At 46.2% G+C, this 23,185-nt stretch overlaps 1 protein-coding gene and 1 pseudogene across 1 annotated transcript in view; both read right to left on the reverse strand.

Moving 5' to 3' along the window:
* The window catches only part of ADGRB1 (adhesion G protein-coupled receptor B1), a 232,251-nt gene that overhangs the window by 11,747 nt on the left and 197,319 nt on the right, over positions 1-23,185 (reverse strand). The window contains exons 24-28 of the mRNA XM_066623182.1: positions 18,842-18,940; positions 12,502-12,673; positions 11,234-11,329; positions 10,148-10,202; positions 239-942 (exon numbers count right to left, since the gene is read on the reverse strand). Of these exons, the coding sequence (XP_066479279.1) occupies positions 239-942; positions 10,148-10,202; positions 11,234-11,329; positions 12,502-12,673; positions 18,842-18,940 (1,126 nt within the window). The remainder of the gene's footprint in view (positions 1-238; positions 943-10,147; positions 10,203-11,233; positions 11,330-12,501; positions 12,674-18,841; positions 18,941-23,185) is intronic.
* LOC136650197 (5S ribosomal RNA) lies at positions 16,002-16,123 on the reverse strand (annotated as a pseudogene).

A 23,185-nucleotide genomic window follows, 5' to 3' on the forward strand; every position in this document is an offset into this window, starting at 1 on the left:
AGCTATTTGAATGGTCACATTAAGCACAGATACAGCAGGTGAGCTGAGTCTACAATGCCCAGCTGCTGAGCAGTAGCTTTGAAAGGCAGGAAGGAGGGAGGGAACAAAACCACAAAGATGTAAACAGGTATGAGAGTTAATACAAGATTACTTTCTCCTCTGTTCAATGTGTCTCAGCTGTTTGACTTCTTGCAGGAGTGCAAAAAGGGTCATTCCTGATGCTATGCATTCCACTTACCTCGAGGGAGCTCATGGAAAGTGTGGAGACTGTCTCGCTCTTGGACACCGTTCCAGAGTTTCCGGATTCACCCGTGTCTAACAAGCTGTTTGGCATCTGTGAGTCACCAGATTTGTTGACCACGGGAGGCGACAACTGCTGGTGCTGTTGCTGTTGCAGCATCGGGGAGGCCTGAGCTTCCCCACAGCTCATCACCACCGGTTCCCTTGGGGGGCTCTTAACCACAAAACCTGGGTCAGTGGCCATGCTGAGGTGGATGAGCCTCGTCTGTGGCATCTGGTCAATGTTGATGCTGTATTTTGTATCATCCTTAGGCGGTGGCGGTGGCGGTTTGGGTCGCAAGGTGGAGGTGTTAGTGGGCAGGATGACATAGCTGGTATCTATGGCTTGATCCTGCGCCCGGGAGAGCTCGGTGTCCAGTTTTTTAAAGATGTCCCCATCGCAGATGTAGATGGACTTGGGTGGCTGGCTCTTATCCTTTTTCAGAGTGAGGGTGTGGTTGCTGAAGTCATTGAGGTTGATGGCCCCCAGGTAGTGTGGGGAGCCTTGGAGGTGCATCTTGGAGACATTGGCTGGAAGACTGTTAAAGTTCGACGAACCCTTCTGGTGGTTCAGCTTCAGCTTCTCCTCGTCCTGCAGAGATGGGCGCTTCAGCGTCCCTGTAATGGTCATTGTGCGGCAAGTGCTGATGTCTTTATTTAGCACTAATGAGTTGGGGGAAAAGAGGAAGACCATCAGTGGCTATGCCAGAAACCTTACGACACAACAACAAAGACTCAAGCACCCGCCCTCCACTCTCCAGAATAGAAGCTCCTTTAGGGTGCCAGTATTTCAGCCTGGATTTGTACACTTTGCCTCTACTAATGCTCCATGGAGTAGGCACCCTAAAGGAGCTTCTAAAGGAAGGAATAAAGGTTGTATTCCATACAACCTTTGAAGCCCTACTTAGGTTCCCTTTGTTGTGAGAAAAAAACAGTGGGTGAACAGAAGGAACATCTTTTTGGGGTTCACACCTCTGGAACACCCTTACGAGGGAGCTGGCCTGGTCTTATTTTTACATGATTTTTGGTGGCAGCTAAGACACATCTCTTCCAATGCACATTTTAAAAATCATGTATACTAGTGCTGCCTTTTAAAATGATGGTACAGTATTTGACTGCTTTTTTAGTATGACTGATGGATTTCTGATTCGTTTTAAGAGAAATGTTTTATGATAATTTTTTCTAGTGTGTTATATGGTGGTTGCTTGAAAAATGATAAATACCACAAACATATTTTACTTTCTATAAATTTACTGCATGGAAAGTGGAAGGAATAAATTCTCTCTTTTTGTCTGTTTATTTGCTGCATTTCTACCCCACCTTTCTTCCTAAAAGGACCTAATTTATCTGATCCAATAAATGTGTTTTAAATTACTGTCCTATTCCCTAAGTCTTCTGATTGGGATTAGGAATTTAATTTTTTTTTTTTTAAAAAAGCAAAACCCTAAATAATGTACGAGTATATACTGTATTTGCAAAGGGTGCCAGGGTCATCCACCAGATTTAAGTTTTGATGCAATTACAGGTTGAGACTAATTATTCGTGTGGGTTCCGTTCCAAGCACTCAGGGCAAAAAATGGCACTATACGCACTATTCGCACACGGCATAAAACGCACTATAGCAAATCAATTTAAAAAACAAAGTTTCTTTGCTCCAGTGATTTAAAAACAGCCTTGCTGACCTTTGTGATGTAAGATAAGAGCCATTAAGAAGACATTCCATCAACCAGTCCTCTTCCAAGAGCTTAGAAAGCTTCACTAAGCCCCTCCCTTCACCACTGTAAAGTGATCACCTTTTTTTCACCTGCTCAGGGGGAATGGAGGGGTCTGCTAGAGAGAGAAGGATTGATGGATTGTCAGCCAGCTGCCCTCCCTCTCTCTCTCTCATTAAGGAGGCTGTTGTTAAAGGACTGTTCAGTTTTTTAAACTGATTTTAAAGGGACACATTTTTCCCCTTCTCCAGGGATCAGCACATTCCTTCTCATTTGCAGGGGCCATTTGTGTTGAGTCAAATCCGTGTATAAAAAATCCATGTAAAACAGGTTGGACCTGTACTGTAGTTCTGTTGGTGTGGACAAGTACCCTGGGATCTCCTCTTATTTAACTCTATCCCATTTAATTTCTGTCATAGGGGAAAAACAGGTCATATGGATGTGCAAGCAGTTGCACAGGCTGCACTGTTACATACTACGGCATGGTAGGGGATAGAATTGGGCTCTTAGGCTTCCAATAAATCAGATATAGCCTGGCAGCACAATTCTATGCATGTTTATTCAAAAAGATAGCTCCACTGTGTTCAATGGACCTTACACCCAGGAAAGATGATTTTTCAGCTGACTTGCAGTGTTAGTTCAAGCTGAATCTTCCTTGTTCCTATATATCCTAATTAAAAAATTTTAATAGTCTTTAGAGGAAACAGAGGATTCACAACCTCTTGAGTAACTCTGATACCAGGTATCCCCCTATTTGGATCTTAGTGTAGTTTCCTTCCTTTTTCTTTCTACTCCCCGTTGCACTGACAAGACCTGCCAATGCTTTCTATCTCTGGAGGTCGATTCTGCCCTTACTTTACCCTTCTCTTCTTGAAGAGAACAAAAGCGTGTGCAGAAGTAGCTTCCCAAAACCAGGATGTCACTCTTTAGTTTTCATTTGGTAGGATTGAGAAGTACCGTAGTTCTGTTTGAAGCTTTCTTGGGGCTCTGAAATTCCAATGGATGTTGTTTTACAGCATGTTTACTGAAAAGTAAGTCTCATTTAGTTCAATGGGACTTACTCCTAGGTAAGTGTAAATTGGATTGCAGCCTCACAGCCCAATCTTATCCACACTTTCCTGGGAATAAGCCCCACTGACTCTCATGGGACTTACTTCTGAGTAGACATGCATAGGATTGGGCTGCCAGTGTAATGGCAGATCTCGGGACCCATGCAGTGGGCTTGGTGTTCCTTTTGCAAAGCTGGATCATTAGGTTGAATGTGGTCAGAACTTCCAGAGGAGTAGCTGTGTTAGTCTGTGGTGGCAAAAACAGGAAAGAGTCTTGGAGCACCTCAAAGTCTAGCTAAAGATTGAAAGGTGCTGCAAGACTTTGATGTTGATGAATGTGATCAGCACAAAAGGGGAGACACTTCAGCACTAGTAAGAAAAAGGAAGGGCCACCTTCTGAAGGAGGGGATGAACGTGGCCATCACACACAGAAAACCATGTAATGCACTTAACTCTGAGGTCCGAGGGGAAAGGGTCATTGAGGCAACATCAGCCTCAATGCCATCAGAACAAGACAGTCAGCCGTTAGGGAAGGACTCATGGAGCCGAACTCTACTTACCCAACACTTCAGCAAGGTAGTTTTTACCTTTTGCCTATCCCCCCCCCCCAGGAAGAAGGGCGAATAAATGTGGTTTGGTGACACCAATCAAGTACTTTCCAGCTATGGCTGAAGAATCAAGTTGTGAAACACAACAGCACAAGGCTGGCTTTTAATTGGTTCTAGATGCTACCTTGACCTTGATGCGAACAGCAAGCAAATGAAATCAATGACACAAGCAAACTCTAAGACGGCTCAACATGCTGGTTGCTGACTCCGCTGTTTAGGTTAGAGGATCTACAGGACTCTAGATCACAGCAAAAGACTGGTGCACTAAGCGAGAACTGACTACCATCTCCAACGGAAAATAAAATGAAGTTTCCACATCTCTCCAATATTGAATGAGACTTTTGTGGGTGGCCACACTCTCCAGACCAGGGGCCGGCAACTTTTGGGGGCTCAGGGGCCAGGCATCAAGTCATTGCCAGGTTTCTGACTTGTCAGACTCCCCGAAGCAAGTTCAGCTTGGGCGGTACGCCAGGGCAGGCGTGTCTGGGGAGCAGCAAACTGGGCAGGAGGCTTCACCTCCCAGCTGAGGTTCTCTGAGCAGGGACTTGACATCCGCGGATGCTCAAATGCTGAGCCTATAAGGAGGGCCCACTGCACAGGCCAGGAATCCCAGCAAAGACGTCATCACCGCATACCTTTCCTCATTACATTCAGTTACTTTGAGTGAATTTGGTATTCCACTCACTTCAGCACACCCAAGGGGAATACAAGTCTGCAGTTTATGTGCTAAAAGGATATAGTGTGCCCAGACTACTACTTGCTATAGTGAATGACAGCCCAATCCTATCCATGTCTACTCAGAAGTAAGTCACATTAGAGTCAATGGGGTTTACTCCCAGGAAAGTGTGGATAGGATTGGGTTGTGAGGCTCTATTTATTTATTTATTGAATTTATATCCTGCCTTTCTATCCCAATAAAGGGCTCACAGATAAAACCATATTATCCAACAAGTACATGTTCAAACAAGTCAGACAATTTACAGACAAATCTGTAGACAGCTGCAAAGACAGATATATTTCAAGCTCAATAACAGTTAGTGGTGTAGCTAGAGGGGGTGCAATCCACTAAGCTTTGCAGGGAGCCTCAGCATGGCCTGCAAGCGGACCCTTCCCTTCTGAGCGATTCCGAGCGCAGGGAGGAAAATGGAGTCATCCACCTTGGCTGCCCATGCGCTCCATCCTGCATTCGCCTCCGTTTTGCTCCCCCCGCCCAGAATGGCTCTGGAGGGGGAGGGGCCGCTTGCACATGGCACTGAGTCTCCCTGCAAAATTTAGTGCTTTGCACCCCATTTAGCGACGCCACGGATAACAATCCAACATATTTTGGCCTACAGATGGCCTGTTAGTGTGGAGCATAGCATACTTTTTATAAATTCTCCTTATGCAAGATAGTACCTTCTAAATGCACACAATTCATCTGATCAAGGGGACATCAATGGTTTGAAATAATACATCTGCCATTGCACTCACTCTGGAAATTCCTATTTTGCTGAACCATGATAAAACAATTTCCCCCAAAAGCAATCAAGGCATTCTGTTGCACTGAGTCCTACTCAGACAAGCTACACAGGGATTGATTGAGTGATTGATTTTCCCCAGATACTGTATTAGTATCTCCTTGGTGGGATGCAGCAGGGTCTGAATCAGCACAGTGGACATCCATCCTAGGTTCTTTGCATGGTGGAATTGCTCTGTGTTATCCCTTATTAACATAAGAACATAAGAAAAGGCCCGCTGGATCAGGCCAAAGGCCTATCTAGTCCAGCTTCCTGCATCTCACAGTGGCCCACCAATTGCCCCAGGGAGCACAAAAGGCAACAAAGAGACCTGCATCCTGGTACCCGCCCTTGCACGTTAAGTTCATTTCTTATGGTGCAGAACTATTGCATGACTGTACGACTTTTTTCCGGCAAGAGTGGTGTGAGTGGTGTGAGTAAGGGGTGGTGTGAGTAAGGGGAAAGTCCAGCAAAGGAAGCAACTCGGCATGGGTTCAGTATTATATGCAGTGATGATTTAAAACCAAACTTGAAAGGAATTTGGAACTGGGCCTCTTTGGAAATGGTAACCAGAAATGCATTTCTGCAGTTTTCTCTGCAGACAAACCTGTGTGCACTCTATCAGCAGTTAGTGTGGATTCTTTCAAGTAATATTTAAAGAAGAATTCTCCATACACTCATATAGCTATGATTCCTAAGATTCTTGAGAAGAGGGTCTGTATGCCTGTTTCAAAATGGTTCAAATAATACCAATAGCTGCTTCTTTTTGGCACCAAGTGGCAGATTTGAAGAGAGAAGAATATATAAATATATTCATCTTCTCTCTCTCTCTCTCTCTCTCTCTCTCTCTCTCTCTCTCTCTCTCTCTCTATATATATATATATATATATATATATATATATATATATATATATATATTTATTTATTTATTTGCTGGGATCACAAAAATCTGTGCAGAAAGAATAATCATTTTTGCATGGAGATAAGGAATTAACAGCCTTTGCGCTGCCAGAATTTGAGTTGCTTTAAGGCTACACATCATAGGGCATGGCTTGGCTGCTGGAGCCAGGAACAGCCCCAGCACTGGCAAGTCAGCACTGGGGGCAGATGGAGCAAGGTGGGAAGAGCAGAGCAGAGACTGGGGCAGGGACAGGGGCATATTGAGGCTGGGAAGGCGGCTATATTCCTGGGTCTACTCAGACTTGTACCAAAAAATTCACTGGTGTGGGTCTGAGTAGATCCATTTCAGCAGCAGAGGCTTACTCCTGGCCAAGGGAATAAATGTTCCCTTACCCAGAAGAGAACTCCGGGACAGCTCCCTGGGGTGGCCTGGCTGCATTGGCAGGGGGTTTGGATAGGATTGGGCTGTTTGTCCTACCCCACGCTGCAGTTCTCCCCACCCCTGTGGCTGCTGTGTTAAAGGAAAGATGATGATATGTTTATCATCATGTCTAATATGACACAAGGTTGCTCAGAAAAAAAAATGTGGGGAAACAAAGAGTGTTTCTTTCAGTGCCTTCTGTTTTGATAAATTTAGGGTCTGTGCATTAAAAAAGAGTTTGAAGAGACACTTGGCCAACAGATTGAGGCTAAGAGGCAAAGAAGGAAGGCCCATAGCCAGGGAGACAGACCAGGGACAGACTGCACTTGCTCCCAGTGTGGAAGGGATTGTTACTCCCGAGTCGGCCTTTTCAGCAACACTAGACACTGTTCCAGAACCACCATTCGGAGCACGATACCAGAGTCTTTCGAGACTGAAGGTTGCCAACAGGCATTAAGAAAAGATTAGAGGGAAAAGAGGAAAGAAAAAATAAAACAGAAAGAAGGAATGGGGTGAAGAAGAAGCCAGGCAAGAGAGAGTAGAGATCGGCAGACAGTGGAGCATCACAGCTGAATGGTGAATGTCATTTGCAGTGAGAAAGCACTCTGAAGATGGAGGGAGCAATAAAGAGTTCCTGTGTAAGCAGGAAGGGTGTGATGTGGTTGACTCCCAATCAAGCTCACTCTGGAGCACCTGAAGTTGCCTTCGTTCCTCTAATTCAGGATGGTGTGCAAGACACTGGCAGGCAATAGTGGTCCAGGTTTTCTGACAAGGGCCCCTCCCCAAACCTGCACCACTTGGATGCCACTAGGGAGAAGTAATTGTAGGAAGCTGCTCTCTTCTGGGTCAGACCATTGATCCACTTAGCCCAGCACTGTCTTTTCTGACTGTCAGCAGCTTTCCACAGTTTCTTTCCCAGCCCTGCCTGGAAGTTGAACCTGGGCCCTTCCGTGTGCAAAGCATAAGAACCTAAGAAGAGCCCTGCTGGATCAGGCCAAAGGCCCATCTAGTCCAGCTTCCTGTATCTCACAGTGGCCCACCAAATGCCTCAGGGAGCACACCAGATAACAAGAGACCTGCAAGGCTTCCAGGGAATTGTAGTTAAGAACATAAGAACAGCCCCACTGGATCAGGCCATAGGCCCATCTAGTCCAGCTTCCTGTATCTCACAGCAGCCCACCAAATGCCCCAGGGAGCACACCTGATAACAAGAGACCTGCAAGGCCTCCTGGGAATTGTAGTTAAGAACATAAGAACAGCCCCACTGGGTCAGGCCATAGGCCCATCTAGTCCAGCTTCCTGTATCTCACAGTGGCCCACCAAATGCCCCAGGGAGCACACCAGATAACAAGACCTGCAAGGCCTCCTGGGAATTGTAGTTAAGAACATAAGAACAGCCCCACTGGGTCAGGCCATAGGCCCATCTAGTCCAGCTTCCTGTATCTCACAGTGGCCCACCAAATGCCCCAGGGAGCACACAAGACAACAGACACAACCTGCGTCCTGGTGCCCTCCCCTGCATCTGGAAATCAGAGGCAGCCTGCCTCTACCTTGCACATACCTACCATGACTTGTAACCCATGATGGACTTTTCCTCCAGAAATTTGTCCAATCCCCTCTTAAAGACATCTAGGCAAATTGCCATCATCTGTGCTACCACTTACAGCCCAACTTCTTATGGATGGGCAGAATCTGCTTGCCATCAGTACTGTCTGTCAGTCTGACTTTTGCAACATGGAGCAAATCAGAAGTGAGTTTTCCATAGTAAAGACAGACTTTAGGACTGTCTTCTGATGAAGTCAATGGAGGGCACTGAAGAGAAGATGCAGCCAAGGGGTCACTCCAGGAAACCTTTTGCCCGACCCCTGAAATTTGCTTTCAAAAATTTGCAGACACTTTTGTCTCAGCCTTAGCTGCAATACCCAGCAGAGAGAAAATTCCCTGGAAAGCTGCCATATAGACAAGCAGCTGACAAGAAGAGGGAAATCACTATCTAAAGATGGCTAGATAAGTGGATGGACAGATAAAAGGGACTGAGATGAATTTATAAAGGCTATGCAGGGAAACAGATGGCTGGGCGACAAAGATGAAACACACACAGAGAGAACACTTCACATGTTTCATCTTAAATTTTGCTGCAGAATGTTCCGTGGGTGCACCTAAAAATGTAATGCATCACTGCAGCAACTGTGTACACTCACCAGGACTCTGGGATTGGTCCCCCACCTGCCTGGAAAGTGTACTGATGATGGCAAAAAGGCTTTGCTATCTCAGACTGCATGAAGCGTCTCTGATAAAGACAGAAAGAAGGAGTGGGATGCAGATGAACAAAAGAAATGCAAGCAGTAGGTTTCTCACCGAAGCCTTCAAAAAGAGATCCTGGTTTGGAAGATTGGGATTTTGTGTGGGGTGTGAGTGAGCCGGTAATGATCTTATTGGGAAGCAAGAGGGGGAATCATTATAGATGAGCTCAAGAAAGCCTCAAAGGTTTTCTTCAGCTGAGTCAAGGATGCAGGAGAGCAGAGCATTTCAGGAAAGGACAGGCAGCAGGACAGTCTCCACAGAGCTATTGCTGCCAGCAAGCACAGTGCTGACTCTGCTTAAGCAGGAACAGGAAGAGGAGGTAGTCCAGTGGTCCATGCCACTCATGGGGGGGGCACCTGAAGGCACAAGGTTTGGGAAGGGCAAGGAGGCTGGGAAGGGCAGTGGACAAAGCAGAGGGTGGTGGAGAAGCCAGTCGTCTGCCATGTCTCAAGCAATGCAAGGGGAAGGAAGGAAGCACTGCAAGTGCAAATTCCAACATCCAGTTCTTATGAGGTCAGGTCTATATGAGCTGACATTTTGCATGGTGACCTGATCTGGTGCGCCTAAGAGGATGAGCACCACTGGGCACTCCCCATGTGCTCTGGCACTCACACTCTGATGTATTTCCCAGTACAGATTGATTCATTCAAATATCAGGGGAAATGGTCAATTCATCTGGACCTTCCTACATAAGGCGGATCACATGTCACCCCAGTGGAGAGCAAAGACTTGAGAACTCTTCATCTTGAGAACTGAGAGGAAGACATGCCAAGGGCTAAACTAGGTGTCATCAGAGTCACCGTGTTTGCTATTCATGCATCTGCCTAAATCACATATCAACTGGAAGGCCCGAAGTTTGACATTAAGAGGGGGGCACAAATAGGGGATCTGAACCTTCTCTTTCCCCATTCTCCCTTTGGTCCTAGCCTAGCCCAGCTGCAAAAGTGGAGGGGGGAGTTCAACTCCTCTCATCTGTGTACTCCTTTTGATGTAAAAATTAGACCTCCCCCCACCAAATGTGCCCTCTGTATATGTGGATGGGGCAGGAACATGAATAAACAAGGCTGCCTCCTTCACAACTAGCTGGGCTCCAAGTCAGTGCACTCTCTCTTGTGCCTGTTCCACCAAATCTGCCCAATGGAATTTTTCTTGGATCTCAGCTCACACCTCAAACCTAAAACACAGCAGTAGAAGGGGAGCTGGCAGAGGAAGTGGGTGAAACCGGGAGTTATTTGGGGTGGGATGAGCAAGGAATAATTCAGGCAAACAGACCACAGGCTGCACAATTCCGCACAAACAGAAAATAAGCATAATTTATAAAAAAAAAAATTAAAGGTCAAGTTCAATCCCCAAACCAGGTCACTTGTTGATTCCTCACCTGTGATGTGCTCACCTGATCTACAAGCCATATCCACGTCCTTCTCAAAATCAGTCTAGAAGACAGAGAAAACAGAGGGGGGAGTGGTCAGTGGGGTGGAGGAGAAAGGACGGGCATGGGGTGGGCTAGGACTGGGATCTCAAATCCAACCCTTTCCATTATTGCGATCTAATAAGTAAAGAACAGACATCAAAACTGTAATACAGTTAAGAAGTGAAGGGCGTTGAGCTGGTAACAATGAATTCATCATGGGGATGAATGATAATAATCTAAGAAGGACTAGATGAGGACATTCTGGTGAATGCTAGTTGTGAATTTAGAGATCATTACAGAAAGTGCAATCAGGTGTGCACACATGCAGGCCATTGGAAGAAATGATATTGAAGATAGCACCTGATTTATGCTCCTGGGGGGGGGGAGGATATAAGCTTCTTTACAGTGTTGAAAGTTGCACAGAACAGAAATAAAGGGGTCATTTTTCCACAGCCTTCATCTGAGCTGGAGGAGAATTGCCCTCTCCTGTGCACTTACCTGGCTGCTGTCAAGGCTGGAGAGGGAGGGGAAGCAGAGAAAGGGAACTACCAACTTGCTCCTGCTGAAGAGGAGGAGGGGGGGAGAATAGCAGTAACAGCAGCAACCTGAAGATAAAGGGGTTTGCGGCTCATGAAATGAGACTGGCAATGACATCTACTTTAAAGTGCTTGGGGGGAAAAGAATCTTTTCCCATAACCTTTTTCCGTGTTTGCTTATAATCAGAGGCATAGCTAGAGGGCGTGCAAAGCACTACGTTTTGCAGGGAGCCTCCCCATGGTCTGCAAGGAGCACCTCCTCTTCAGAGCCAGGCATACGCCTCCACTCTGCTGCCCTTGCCTGGAATGACTCCAAAGGGGAGGAGGAAGGGACCCTTGCGCACTGCAGTGAGGCTCCCTGCAAAACTTAACGCTTTGTGCCCCCTCCAGCTATGCCACTGCTCATAATATCCAGTCCCAAACAAAATCAAACCTGGGAGCATCTGTCCAGTACCCTGCCTTTGACTCACTGGATTTACAAGACTTGGATAACACGGCAAGAGGCACTTTATCATACCATCAGTTGAGCGTGTCCATTCTGAAACGACCCCCCGGAGTCCCCATTTCCTTCTTCTTGACGGTCCACCACTCGACACTTCACAGCATCCTGCACCTAAACAATGGGGTTTGTTTATTTATCTATTTATTTATTTTGCCTAGCAAAATTATGGCGCACCCTTAGCATAAAATGCCTAAGCTGCAATAGCTAGTAAAACAACAGGGAAAAACAGCAGTAAATACTATAAGCTATAAAATGTGCTGGAATGCTTGGGTGAATCAAGCCTTCATCAAGCCTTCACCTGGTGTGAAAGAGACATTAAAACCAGTGCAAAGCAAGTATCAGGATGGATACGTGAGGTGCCACAACTGATGAGACCCACTCCCCAACCTCCCTTGACCTAGCTGCAAATGGCAGGGAGACATGGAGGAGGGCCACTGAGAGCGGACAAAAGCTTCGGGGAGCCTCAAGGTGGTTTGCCAGGTACCCTGATGCTGCATCAGATAAAATCAGATACAGTATCAGACTGAGTAAAAGAAGGGAGGCAAGCAGCTTCAACCTTGGGCCAAATGTACAATCAATAGAATTAACCATCACAACACACCAGGACAAAGAACATGGAAATGGACTCTCTCAAAAAGGGAACGAGAATTGAGCTAAAAAATCAGTGTTCAAAACTGGTCCATTCACTGATATATTTAAATGTAGGTGAATGCACTGCTTTTCTACTATCAAGGCATTTTCCATCAGGGCACTCTACCTGGTTGTGACAGGCAGAAAGCTGAGGCAGTGAACTCCCCCCTCCTCCACTGGCCTGAAAGGAACCAACAGCCATCCCAGGGTTGTCTCCTGAAGTGACCATTCCGTATGCAGTCATTATGTAACCATCTAACAGAGCCTGCACATGGATGTGCTTTCCTCCTTTTCCCTCCCCTTCTTTTTCTATTGTGTGCTTGAGATTGCAAACTACTACTTTGAACTGCAAACCTCCCTGAGTTCTTTGGTAGACAAGTGGAATATAAATGTCATCAATGACATTATAAATAAACAAATATGATGCAACTTAAACCAAAACAGATGGAGCCAGAAAGTTCACAGGAGGAAAGGTAGCAGTAAAAGCAGGACTCTACATCCATTCCAACTTTAAAATAAACAGATTCCAAAGTCACTCAGCACATGCTTTGGCCTCCCACCCAAAAGCATTTCTCCAGCACAAGAGTGGAATATGGTCTATTCTTAAATCCAACAAGATTCTAACTCTAGCAAATTCAGCCCCTGGTGCCCACCTCTCTTCTCAGGATGCAATGGACCATGACAATGACAAAGCCCTCCAAGGAATCAAAGACTGCAAACAGGATCTGGAAGAGGGCCGAACGGCGATCTGTGATGGCCAGCACGGCTGACATCCAGGTCAGGGCCAGAAGAGGTAGGACCACACAAGAGCTCCAGAGGGAGGCCCTGGGAGGAAGAAGATAAGAGATCATCACGTTGCTTACAGTTCAAGTCCACTGTAACACTGTGCCCTCCAGAGTGAAAGACCCACAAGATTCCTGATCCCAAAGAGATATAGAATTAAAACATTTGGTACAGGCAAACGTATCTAAAATGATTTCCAAGGCACCCGTGGGCTGACTGAAGCTCAACTGCTTTGTGAATAATTTTGGCTGCAAAGCAGTACACAAATATTGGTCGTAAGACTAATAAGAGATTAGTAAAAAGTAAAAAAATAACAACATTTCTGATCGGTCTGGCAGCCGTATATAAATATATGGTTGCATAGTTATAAAACAGGTAGGACCGCTGACTCTCATTCACATCTCCCCTGAAACACTTCCTGCTTAAGCGGTGTTTTGTAGGTTAAGCAGAGGAAAGAGAGAGGTTGGTCTGGCGTTTTGCACAAGAAAAACGCAGGCTGTGGTGTTGGCATGGGAGAATCAGTTCCCAGTGAAAAGATGATTTGACCTTGACCCAAATATTCTTGAAATTTCCAGAAAAATCCCAGTTTTAGTTTGCGGTTCCTTTCAAGGTCTTGGGCAGCTCCTGAGAATAGTAATATGCTCTCCATTGTATGTGATACATAACAATGAATTAGTCTGAGCTGTGAAAATCTTCGTATACCTACTAACCAGTCTCAATGATACATGAAGCATCATGAGTTCTTATACCAGTTTGGAAAGCCCCAGGGATGAACTAAGCCTTATGCTCATGACACACCTTAGAGAACTGAACGCACACAGGGAGAAAACCTACTGCTGCTCTCTTGAATGGAGTCAATGCACCTAGGAATCTCTCCCTGAAATTGAGAGCCTTGCTTACCTATATCATGAGGCGAGGCTTTTCCAAATACCTGCAGGCAGGTGGAGGTACGTGCACTGACTCTGCAGATACGCAGGTGAACACATGCAGATTCCTGGCCCTCCCTCTACTTGCAAGGGCTGACCCGCAGTGTGTCATAGAAAGAGGGCTTGATGGCACAAAGTTTGGCAGGGAGCCTCAACATGGCATGCAAGCGGACCCTCCCCTTCAGATCCATTCTTCACCTCCATTTTGCACCCATTGCCCAGAATAGTTCCAAAGGGGAGGGGCTGCCTGCCTGCCAGGATGAGGCTCGCTGCAAAACTCTGTGCTTTGCACCCCCTCTAGCTATGACACTGGAAGGAAGTTGCTTCCGTGTCCTTCATGAGAACTCTTATTTCATGCTCATGGCTGGATATTTACTTTGGGTAAATGGAGGACAATTCACAATATATGAACAGTCTCTTTGAGCTCTTCTGCAAATAAACAGAGGGGTACGCTGGGGGGGGGGAAACTTTAACTTTACTGTTCACCTTGGGGAGCCTGAAATTCTCTGGTATTCATGTCTGACTCCATATGAACTAGCCAAACAGGAGGTATCTATAGTGAACTGTGAGAAGCAAGTGCTTTATTTCTCTACTGCTCACACATGTTTTATGGATTTTTTCTCACAAAGGTATGTAGAGACAATCCGAAGTCTACTGAGGATTGTCCTACTGTGCTTAACCATCTCATCAGCAACCCGTTCAGAGGTGGGGAGAGGCAGAGAATCCTTCCTGAACTGACAGAGAAGGATTTTAAATGATAAAGGTCTTAAATTGGACTATAGCTCTGGCAAACGTGTACAAAATTAAACCGAGTCCCACCCAACCTCTTCTTTTCAATTATGTCATATTTTCCCTCCTACCCCCCATTCAACATATTACATTAAATTCACTAACAGAAAACCCCAACAAGTCACCCCACCACCACCACTGCAACATGACATTGATCAAATTGACTTTACGACAAGCACAGTGTGGGGAGCACATAACCCAATCGAACTCAACTAAAAAGTGACCAGAAATGGCACAGGGAAATTAAAAAGGATAGAGATCAATGACACCATAGCACAGGTATGTTCCATGCAAGGAGCAGAAGAGTCAAGATGTCATCTGTGTGGCTATGGGATAATTAGGGCTATGATTTGGTGGGCACATAGTGACATTCATCTTGCTTTCCCATGAGCAATGAATTGAATGGCAAAAGTGAATTTGGGTTCCTGTTGAGAGCTTTTCCACTAGGTGATCACTCTCAGGTCCTGACTTCAGGGGCCTTAATTTATGCCCATTCTAGGAATTCATAATCATGAGTCAGTCTGATATGCACTGATAGATGGCACTAGTTGTTTCCTCAGCACCGGCAAATTCTAGTGACAGAATGATAATCTGAAGGGTTGTGTGGTTCAATGTACATTAGATAACTCCTCTTGCCTTACTAGAAATCACATCTGTTATCAAGAAACTGTAATCAACGAGGAGCCAAAGGAAAGTAACTTGCATACTGCTAGACTGACACAGCAAATTCATTGGGAATAGTTCACAGAGATTTTGGTACCGGGCAGGTCTTTTGCTGGATTAGCAGGGTAACCTTCCTTCTACCTAGATCACCATCAGCACAAGTGTTAGGTTAGTAAGCTTTTGTGTTCATGCTCATGTCCATTCAAACTTTACAAGTCGTGAACTTTCCCATGCTGGTCTCTCTCATTTGCTGGGTGAGCAGGAAAAGCCCCTGGAAGATTCCATCACTAGTGTGGACATTTGTCTTTGTGAATCAGTTTAGCTTCATGAATCTAGTACTGAGTAAAAAGTACTAAGCAAAAAAAAAAGTGTTTTTTTTTTACAAAGTTGAAAATAAGCCACTCTCCTTGTATCTCTTCTTGGCAACAGTTTCGTGGTAACAGATGTCTCATACTACATGCAAACCCAAGGTTAGAGCAGTCCTCCAAGGAGTAAACAACAAATCGCCCAGCATTTTCTATGGTTCACTTGTAAGTAGAAGGTATACCTGGTGGAACTGAGGATGGCATAGTCATGGATGTGAGAGGAAGAGACCAAAGGAATCAAGAGAAAATGGGTTTGTGTGAGACGGGGTGGAAAAACCCAGGTGGGGAGGTAGAATCAGGGGAGAGAGGGAAACATTAAGAAACTCTGAAACTGATATGCTTTGAAAGAAAATAACAAAGGACTGGGGAAAAGGAGAAGGTGAACAGAGGAATGGAAAAAGACAGATGGATGGGCTTAGCAGAGGCCTTCTGAAACACCTGAAGAGAGGGAATATGGAGGGAGTTGGGATGCTCAGGACAAGGATCAAATAGTGCATTGGCAAGGGGGCAGAGAAGGAAAGACAGGTGTTGAAAGGGAAGCAGCAGCGGCATAGAGAGGGTGCAAAGCACTAAGTCTTGCAGGGAGCAGTTGGTTGGCAACCTTCAGTCTCGAAAGATTATGGTATAAGCCTACAGCACCCGGTATTCCCAGGCGGTCTCCCATCCAAGTGCTAACCAGGCCTGACCCTGCTTAGCTTCCAAGATCAGATGAGATCGGGCATCTGCAGGGTAACAGCCTCACCGTGGCATGCCAGCGGTCCCTCCCCCTCCCCTTCAGAGCCATTCCGGGTGGGAGAGCAAAACAGAGGCACACGGTTTCTTGCTCCTCCCTATGTCCAGCTGATGCAGAAATATGCATATGTATATATATATACCTCTTCATTTGCAAAATCTATATATAAATCGGGGCTGGTGGTAGGTGACCCAGGTTTAGAATTCTGGCATGCAACCAATTTGAATTCCAAACATTGTCGTTATGAGACTCTGGAATATCGTTAGTTACAATTGAAGATGAACCCTGAGCCTGACAGAATCAAGGCTGCCGATATGTTACTGCAAAGTCATGGTTCCCAAATCTTTCAGCACCAGAACTCACTTTTTAAAAAGACTCTCAACTGGGACCCACCAAGTTTGCGAGACTTTAAAAAAAAAATCTAGAAAGGAATAATCTTTTTATTACTTACACATAATAACAACCAGAAAAAAAGATGCTCCAACATCTATCTGCCTCTATTTACAAATGCTTATGAACTGCAGGAGCTGTTTACAGGGTAGTTAGCAGCCACCTGATTTTTGAAAAGAGCTAGAGGCAGTTATCTGATCCTTCCATCTGTTTGGATGCTATGGGACCAACCAAAAATCAGCTCGCGACCCACCAGTGAGTCTAGACCCACAGTTTGGGAACCATTGCTGCAAAGGTGATTTCCTAGCAATGTCGCAGAATTTGGAAATGACTCTGAAATTTTCTGACTTGGAAGCAGGAACCTTTAGAACTTGCAATGCTCACCTCAAATTGAGGCAATCATTACAACCCTGAAACTTCTTCTTTGGCACAGATTTTCCAAACCAGGGAAGTCAAGTACTTTCCCTGTGTCTCTCACCCCTTACCTGCCTATTAGCCTTACACTAGGAGCTACATTTCATGGCACTCCTGCTGTGTGGTCACTGCACTGTGCCAAGCTTGGGGGCTGGGGTGGGGGAAAAGATCTCTTTCCCTTCCTCCATCTGATTGCCACTGCAGAGAGAGACCAGGTAAGCAAATGGGCTGAGCAAGGACTGGAGGGAGGGAGGGAGGGAGGGAGTCAGGCAAGCAGGGAAGTGTGGGAAGGTTTGGAATTTCCTGGGGTTGGATCAGGGGAGAGATCATACCCTGCTGTGTTCCCAGTGGTATTATTGAGGCTGAGGTCCAAAACTGAGCTGGGGGAATCGTAAATTGGGAATTCTGAGCCCAGTTCCCAGTCAGGCTATGAGAGTTCATCCAAACACAGCATTTCAATGCATACAAATGGGGGATCCAATCCTATTCCATTTGTGAGTCACATATATTCGAAAAGGGAAAGTGGCAGTTTCCGTGCATATGTGCCCTTCATGACTGGCTCCATCGGCACGTCTTTTGTAGGAACCAGCATGACAATGTTTTCTAAGAAGCAACAGTTATGTTACCAAAGATGTAGTAGATTGAAATCTCTGACCATTAAACAACTCTGACCACTGTTTGCCATTGGCTCCTCATAACATGATAGGCTTGTGCTTAGGTGAAAGGGCAGGGGGAAGGCTGTGGAAGAGAACCTCTCCAGGACACAGGAGAGAAGTTGGTGCTCCAAGACATTCAGAGCTTGGCAGTAGAGGTGTTTCTGGTGAGTAAAATAGGATTATAGCCCAAGTTTTACTGAATGCAGTGGGTTTACTTTTGATTAAAATAAATGACACCATTTTCAAACACCTCTATTTAACGGTATGTCAAACTGAGTGATCTTTAATGGGCTTGGAGGTCAACGGCAGGTCTAGACAAGCTGCTGAAGCCCTGGGATTACGGTCCTCTGCTCCCATGATCCTGGAGGAATCTGGCTAGCAGAGCAACATGGCCAACTGTGATTTTTCTGGGGGAAGACACACTGAGAAGAACTGCAAAGAAGAAGCTTATAACATGGAAGACTGATAAGATATGTCTCTTCCTCCACAACTAAGGAAGAATCGACTTGGTAACAAACCTGAGATGTGAACTAGATATGACAGAGGCAGCTGTGTTTGTTTCTCCACCTGTCTGACCCACTCATGTACAAAACCAAGGGGTGGGAAATCTAATGTTTGCTTGAACAGTGTGCAGATGAGAGCAGGTGAATTGAACCCCAACATTTTACCTCCCCATGGTTCACTGCCCCAGACACTTTACGCTCAGTAAATGATACTAGCTCATTTGGGAAAGGAGTATCTGGGATGGTGTGGCACCGGGAAGTAAGGGAGAAGGGCAGCTCCGCTCATCTGTGTGCCCCTTTGGAGATCAGATGTTAACCCTCCACCTTCCCCCATTTGATACATGAATGGGACAGACAATAGAGTAACATGGCTGTAACCATTATGTCTAGGTTAACCATTAAAGCATGACATTAATATTAAATCTCCTCCTCAAGCCAGAAGTTCCTTTGAAAAGCCAACAAGTGAACTTAAATTGCCCCATTGCCTTTAGTGGACTATTCAAGCCTTCATATGGCTTTCTAGACATGAGTTGTAAGATGACGGGGGAGGAAGAGTGTACAGTTTTAAAGTGGTAGGACGATGGAGGAAGTCTAGCCATCTGGGTGAGGCCCAAGATGAGAACAAGGAAGGCAGAGGAGCCAGGCAGGGGCAAGAAATCAAAGGAGGTGTGGAAAGGGAGAATGAAAGGAGAGATTTGGTAACTAAAAGAAAGGAGAAATAAAATTAAATAAAAAGGAGAAAGAAAAGAAGTTGAAATTAGAGGAACTAACATGGCGTTACTGGTGGCTGTGGCCGAAACTTCAGCTGAAGACACCACTCCACACTTGGAACATTTGAGCGTGATGCCGTAAAGGGGCACTGCCATCTGACTGCAATTAAAATTAAAAGACTGAAACGAAACAAAACACTTTGCTTGTGAACACAAATGAAAGGAAACCAAAGCAAACCAAACCAGAAAGAGGAAGGAAGGAAAGAAGGAGGGGGAGAAGAAGACTGAACGTATCTGTAAAGGAAAAGGAAACGGGGAAGTCAAACAAAATGAAACCCCAACCAACAACACCCAAAGCGCGAGAAGGAGAGAAAAGAGGAAAACAAAACAGAACCGGGAGGGTTAACACTCTGGTCTACATCATGCTGGAGGTGGGAACCACACGCTGCCCCCCTTCCCCAAATGGTCAAAAGCCACGTCAAGGTCACTGGGATTCGACAGAACTGTGTTGGAAACAATTGGCCAGCAAATGCCTGAATCGGAGGCTGCGAAAGCTGCCCTGCACTGCTGCTCCCTCCATTCAACTGTAAGATCCCTCTTACTGAGAAGCACCACTTCCCCCACCCCAGTTCTTCCAGCCTGCTTTCTTTCTTATGTGAAGGTCAACAGGCATGTGGATGCGGGACAACCTGTGGACATTATATATCTGGACTTTCAGAAGGCGTTTGACACGGTCCCTCACCAAAGGCTACTGAAAAAACTCCACAGTCAGGGAATTAGAGGACAGGTCCTCTCCTGGATTGAGAACTGGTTGGAGGCCAGGAAGCAGAGAGTGGGTGTCAATGGGCAATTTTCACAATGGAGAGAGGTGAAAAGCGGTGTGCCCCAAGGATCTGTCCTGGGACCGGTGCTTTTCAACCTCTTCATAAATGACCTGGAGACAGGGTTGAGCAGTGAAGTGGCTAAGTTTGCAGACGACACCAAACTTTTCTGAGTGGTGAAGACCAGAAGTGATTGTGAGGAGCTCCAGAAGGATCTCTCCAGACTGCCAGAATGGGCAGCAAAATGGCAGATGCGCTTCAATGTCAGTAAGTGTAAAGTCATGCACAATGGGGCAAAAAATCAAAACTTTAGATATAGGCTGATGGGTTCTGAGCTGTCTGTGACAGATCAGGAGAGAGATCTTGGGGTGGTGGTGGACAGGTGGATGAAAGTGTCGACCCAATGTGCGGCGGCAGTGAAGAAGGCCAATTCTATGCTTGGGATCATTAGGAAAGGTATTGAGAACAAAACGGCTAGTATTATAATGCCGTTGTACAAATCTATGGTAAGGCCACACCTGGAGTATTGTGACTGGTTCTGGTCGCCGCATCTCAAAAAAGACATAGTGGAAATGGAAAAGGTGCAAAAGAGAGCGACTAAGATGATTACGGGGCTGGGGCACCTTCCTTATGAGGAAAGGCTACGGCGTTTGGGCCTCTTCAGCCTAGAAAAGAGATGCCTGAGGGGGGACATCATTGAGACATACAAAATTATGCAGGGGATGGACAGAGTGGATAGGGAGATGCTCTTTACACTCTCACATAATACCAGAACCAGGGGACATCCACTAAAATTGAGTGTTGGGCAGGTTAGGACAGACAAAAGAAAATATTTCTTTACTCAGCGTGTGGTTGGTCTGTGGAACTCCTTGCCACAGGATGTGCTGCTGGCGTCTAGCCTAGACGCCTTTAAAAGGGGATTGGACACGTTTCTGGAGGAAAAATCCATTATGGGGTACAAGCCATGATGTGTATGCGCAACCTCCTGATTTTAGAAATGGGTTAAGTCAGAATGCCAGATGTAGGGGAGGGCACCAGGATGAGGTCTCTTGTTATCTAGGGTGCTCCCTGGGGCATTTGGTGGGCTGCTGTGAGATGCAGGAAGCTGGACTAGATGGGCCTATGGCCTGATCCAGTGGGTTTGTTCTTATGTTCTTAACTACAATTCCCAGGAGGCCTTGCAGGTCTCTTGTTATCTGGTGTGCTCCCTGGGGCATTTGGTGGGCCGCTGTGAGATACAGGAAGCTGGACTAGATGGGCCTATGGCCTGATCCAGTGGGGCTATTCTTATGTTCTTATGATGCTTGTGGGCACATGTGACCTCCCAGGGTTGCAAATTATTATATGGATAAAATGACTATATTTACTGATAGAAAAAAAATAATAATTTTTCACAGAGTAGGTGAGGGTCCTTCCTCCTCGTGGTCCTCCAGAATAGGCACAAATGCGCGCACACTGCTTGTGATTTATACTCCCATTTCTTCCGGCAATTACGGGTAAATGGAACTTCTACGTTCAGGGGCAGGGACCCACAACATACCAGTTTCCAAGAAGCAAAAGGGGGAAAGGGCTAACCAATGTGAGAGATTGACCATAGGATGGCTTGGGGATATGGTTGTTCCTAAAGGGGAGAGGAGCAGCAAAATCCTACTGGGCTGCCCCACTGGCAGAACTAGCATTCCACCTTTCCACCAGTGCTGGCTGCCATAAGGCAGCCGCAAAGCACACTCCAACAACCCACACTGCTGGGCAGACCAGAGCCTCCCTGAGTGCACCACTGCCACACTGGCCACCCACCAGAGCAGGTAAGCCAGCACAGGAGGTGGGAGGGGTGGGGTAGGGTGGAATGGGGGCAGGTGGGGGAGGAATGGGGAGCAGTAAGCCTGGGGAGGTGTGTTTGTGCCAGATTCAATCCTCCTCACCCACAGCCTCTCCGCCCCCTTTCTTCCCTCAGACGTGTGCCATGAAATCACAAGCATAGGTCTGAGGAGACCCACTGTAGGGCAGGACGCTCACAGAGGAGAAAAGAAAGCCCCCCTTTTCGGCATGGCTGCACTAGTGTGGGTGATGTTAGTCCAAAAGATAGGTTCATCAACAGAGGACCTCCAGACTGCCTTCTGAGGATGCCTGGAAGTTACATCATCCCCAGAGGACTTGCAGAAAAGAACAAGGCTGCCTACCAGTCGCCCAGAGAGGCACCACTGCTATCCTGAATGAGATCAGTGGCCCCGCTCCTAGAGATCAGCCCTCCTTCTTGCCACTCTCAGAGAAGAAGCGTCAGGCTCCCTTCCCTTCCCCCACAGTTGTCCCACTCATTTGTTTCCAATTTCTTTCCAACACAACTCGAAAACCCCAGGCTGAATTTAACCAGCTAGAGGACCCCAACTGAACCCAGCACTTCCAGACATCTCCAGCGTAACAGACAGTGTTTCAAACAGGTAAGACGGATCCGCAGAAGAACCATCAACATGGAGAACGCTTTTGAAAACCATTTCACATGCAAGAAAAGAAATGAAATAAAACAAAGGGGGGGGATACAGAAAACAACATCCCATTTTTTCTGCAATGCTTCATTTTCAGAGCACATTCAACACCATCGGTAACCAGGCTGGAGTCGTCTTTGGATACAATCACTCCACCATGTTTTAGTCAAGCTCACTCCCAACAAAGCAGTTCTGTGACTGGGTGCTCCGTGCACAACACTTTGCCTGATGGAAAAGTGAGTTTACCCAGGTGCATGTTAGTTCCATGAGTAGGCTCCACTCTCTGTTCCGCTTTATCTCCTTCTGATTGAACATGGAGAATTTTCAAAATTAATTTTGGAATCGGTGCACGCCGTTTGCCACAGAGCTGAGCTATGTCAGCTCACATCTTTCCCTCCATGTTTCCAGTGTGCATTTGTGATGGTGGACATTGGGGTATCACTATAAAAAAAAAGGAATCTTGCTACAGTGACGTGTGTCGTCAGGGCCGGCTTTAGCCTGACTAAGCAAGACTGCTGCACTCCTCACCTGAATGCCTCTTTAGCCACTGAAGTGAGACCTCATTGCTGGTGATTAGGGCAATTCCACATTTAAACACAGGAGTCTGCCCTCCTCACATCTATTGTCCCTCGTTTGCAGCCAGTTTATAATTGTGGGACTCACTGTGATCAATTTCCATTGCCCAGCCCTGACATGTCCAACTTGGAAACAATCCAGGCCAGCTGTGTCTGGCAGGGACAAACCAGGACCCTGCCTTCCCCTCAGCTGCTTCACCATATCTGATCAAGTCAGCTTTTCCAAAGCCAAGCTGCTCCACCCAATTTTGCCCCAGGTCATCATGATTTGGGGTTGCTGCGCCTCTCTGTGGCATGTCTCAGAAGTGCCCATTGCCGTTATCCTCTGTCAGCAAACCACAATGTAGTAAAAAAAAATATATATTATCGGTTTCTTCACCATCACAAATGGGAACTGGAGCTCAAATGGATTTGCCTTTCCTTGGCCAGTCCCTGCTTTTGAGAGGTCATTACTGTGCTCTGCTGCTCCTGTCTGGTTATCGAGTGCGACTCTTTCATTTCCGGTTTCGCTCTTTGCTTAGAGGTA

This window comes from Tiliqua scincoides, chromosome 4 (genome assembly GCF_035046505.1).
Source record: "Tiliqua scincoides isolate rTilSci1 chromosome 4, rTilSci1.hap2, whole genome shotgun sequence".
Lineage (NCBI taxonomy): Eukaryota > Metazoa > Chordata > Lepidosauria > Squamata > Scincidae > Tiliqua > Tiliqua scincoides.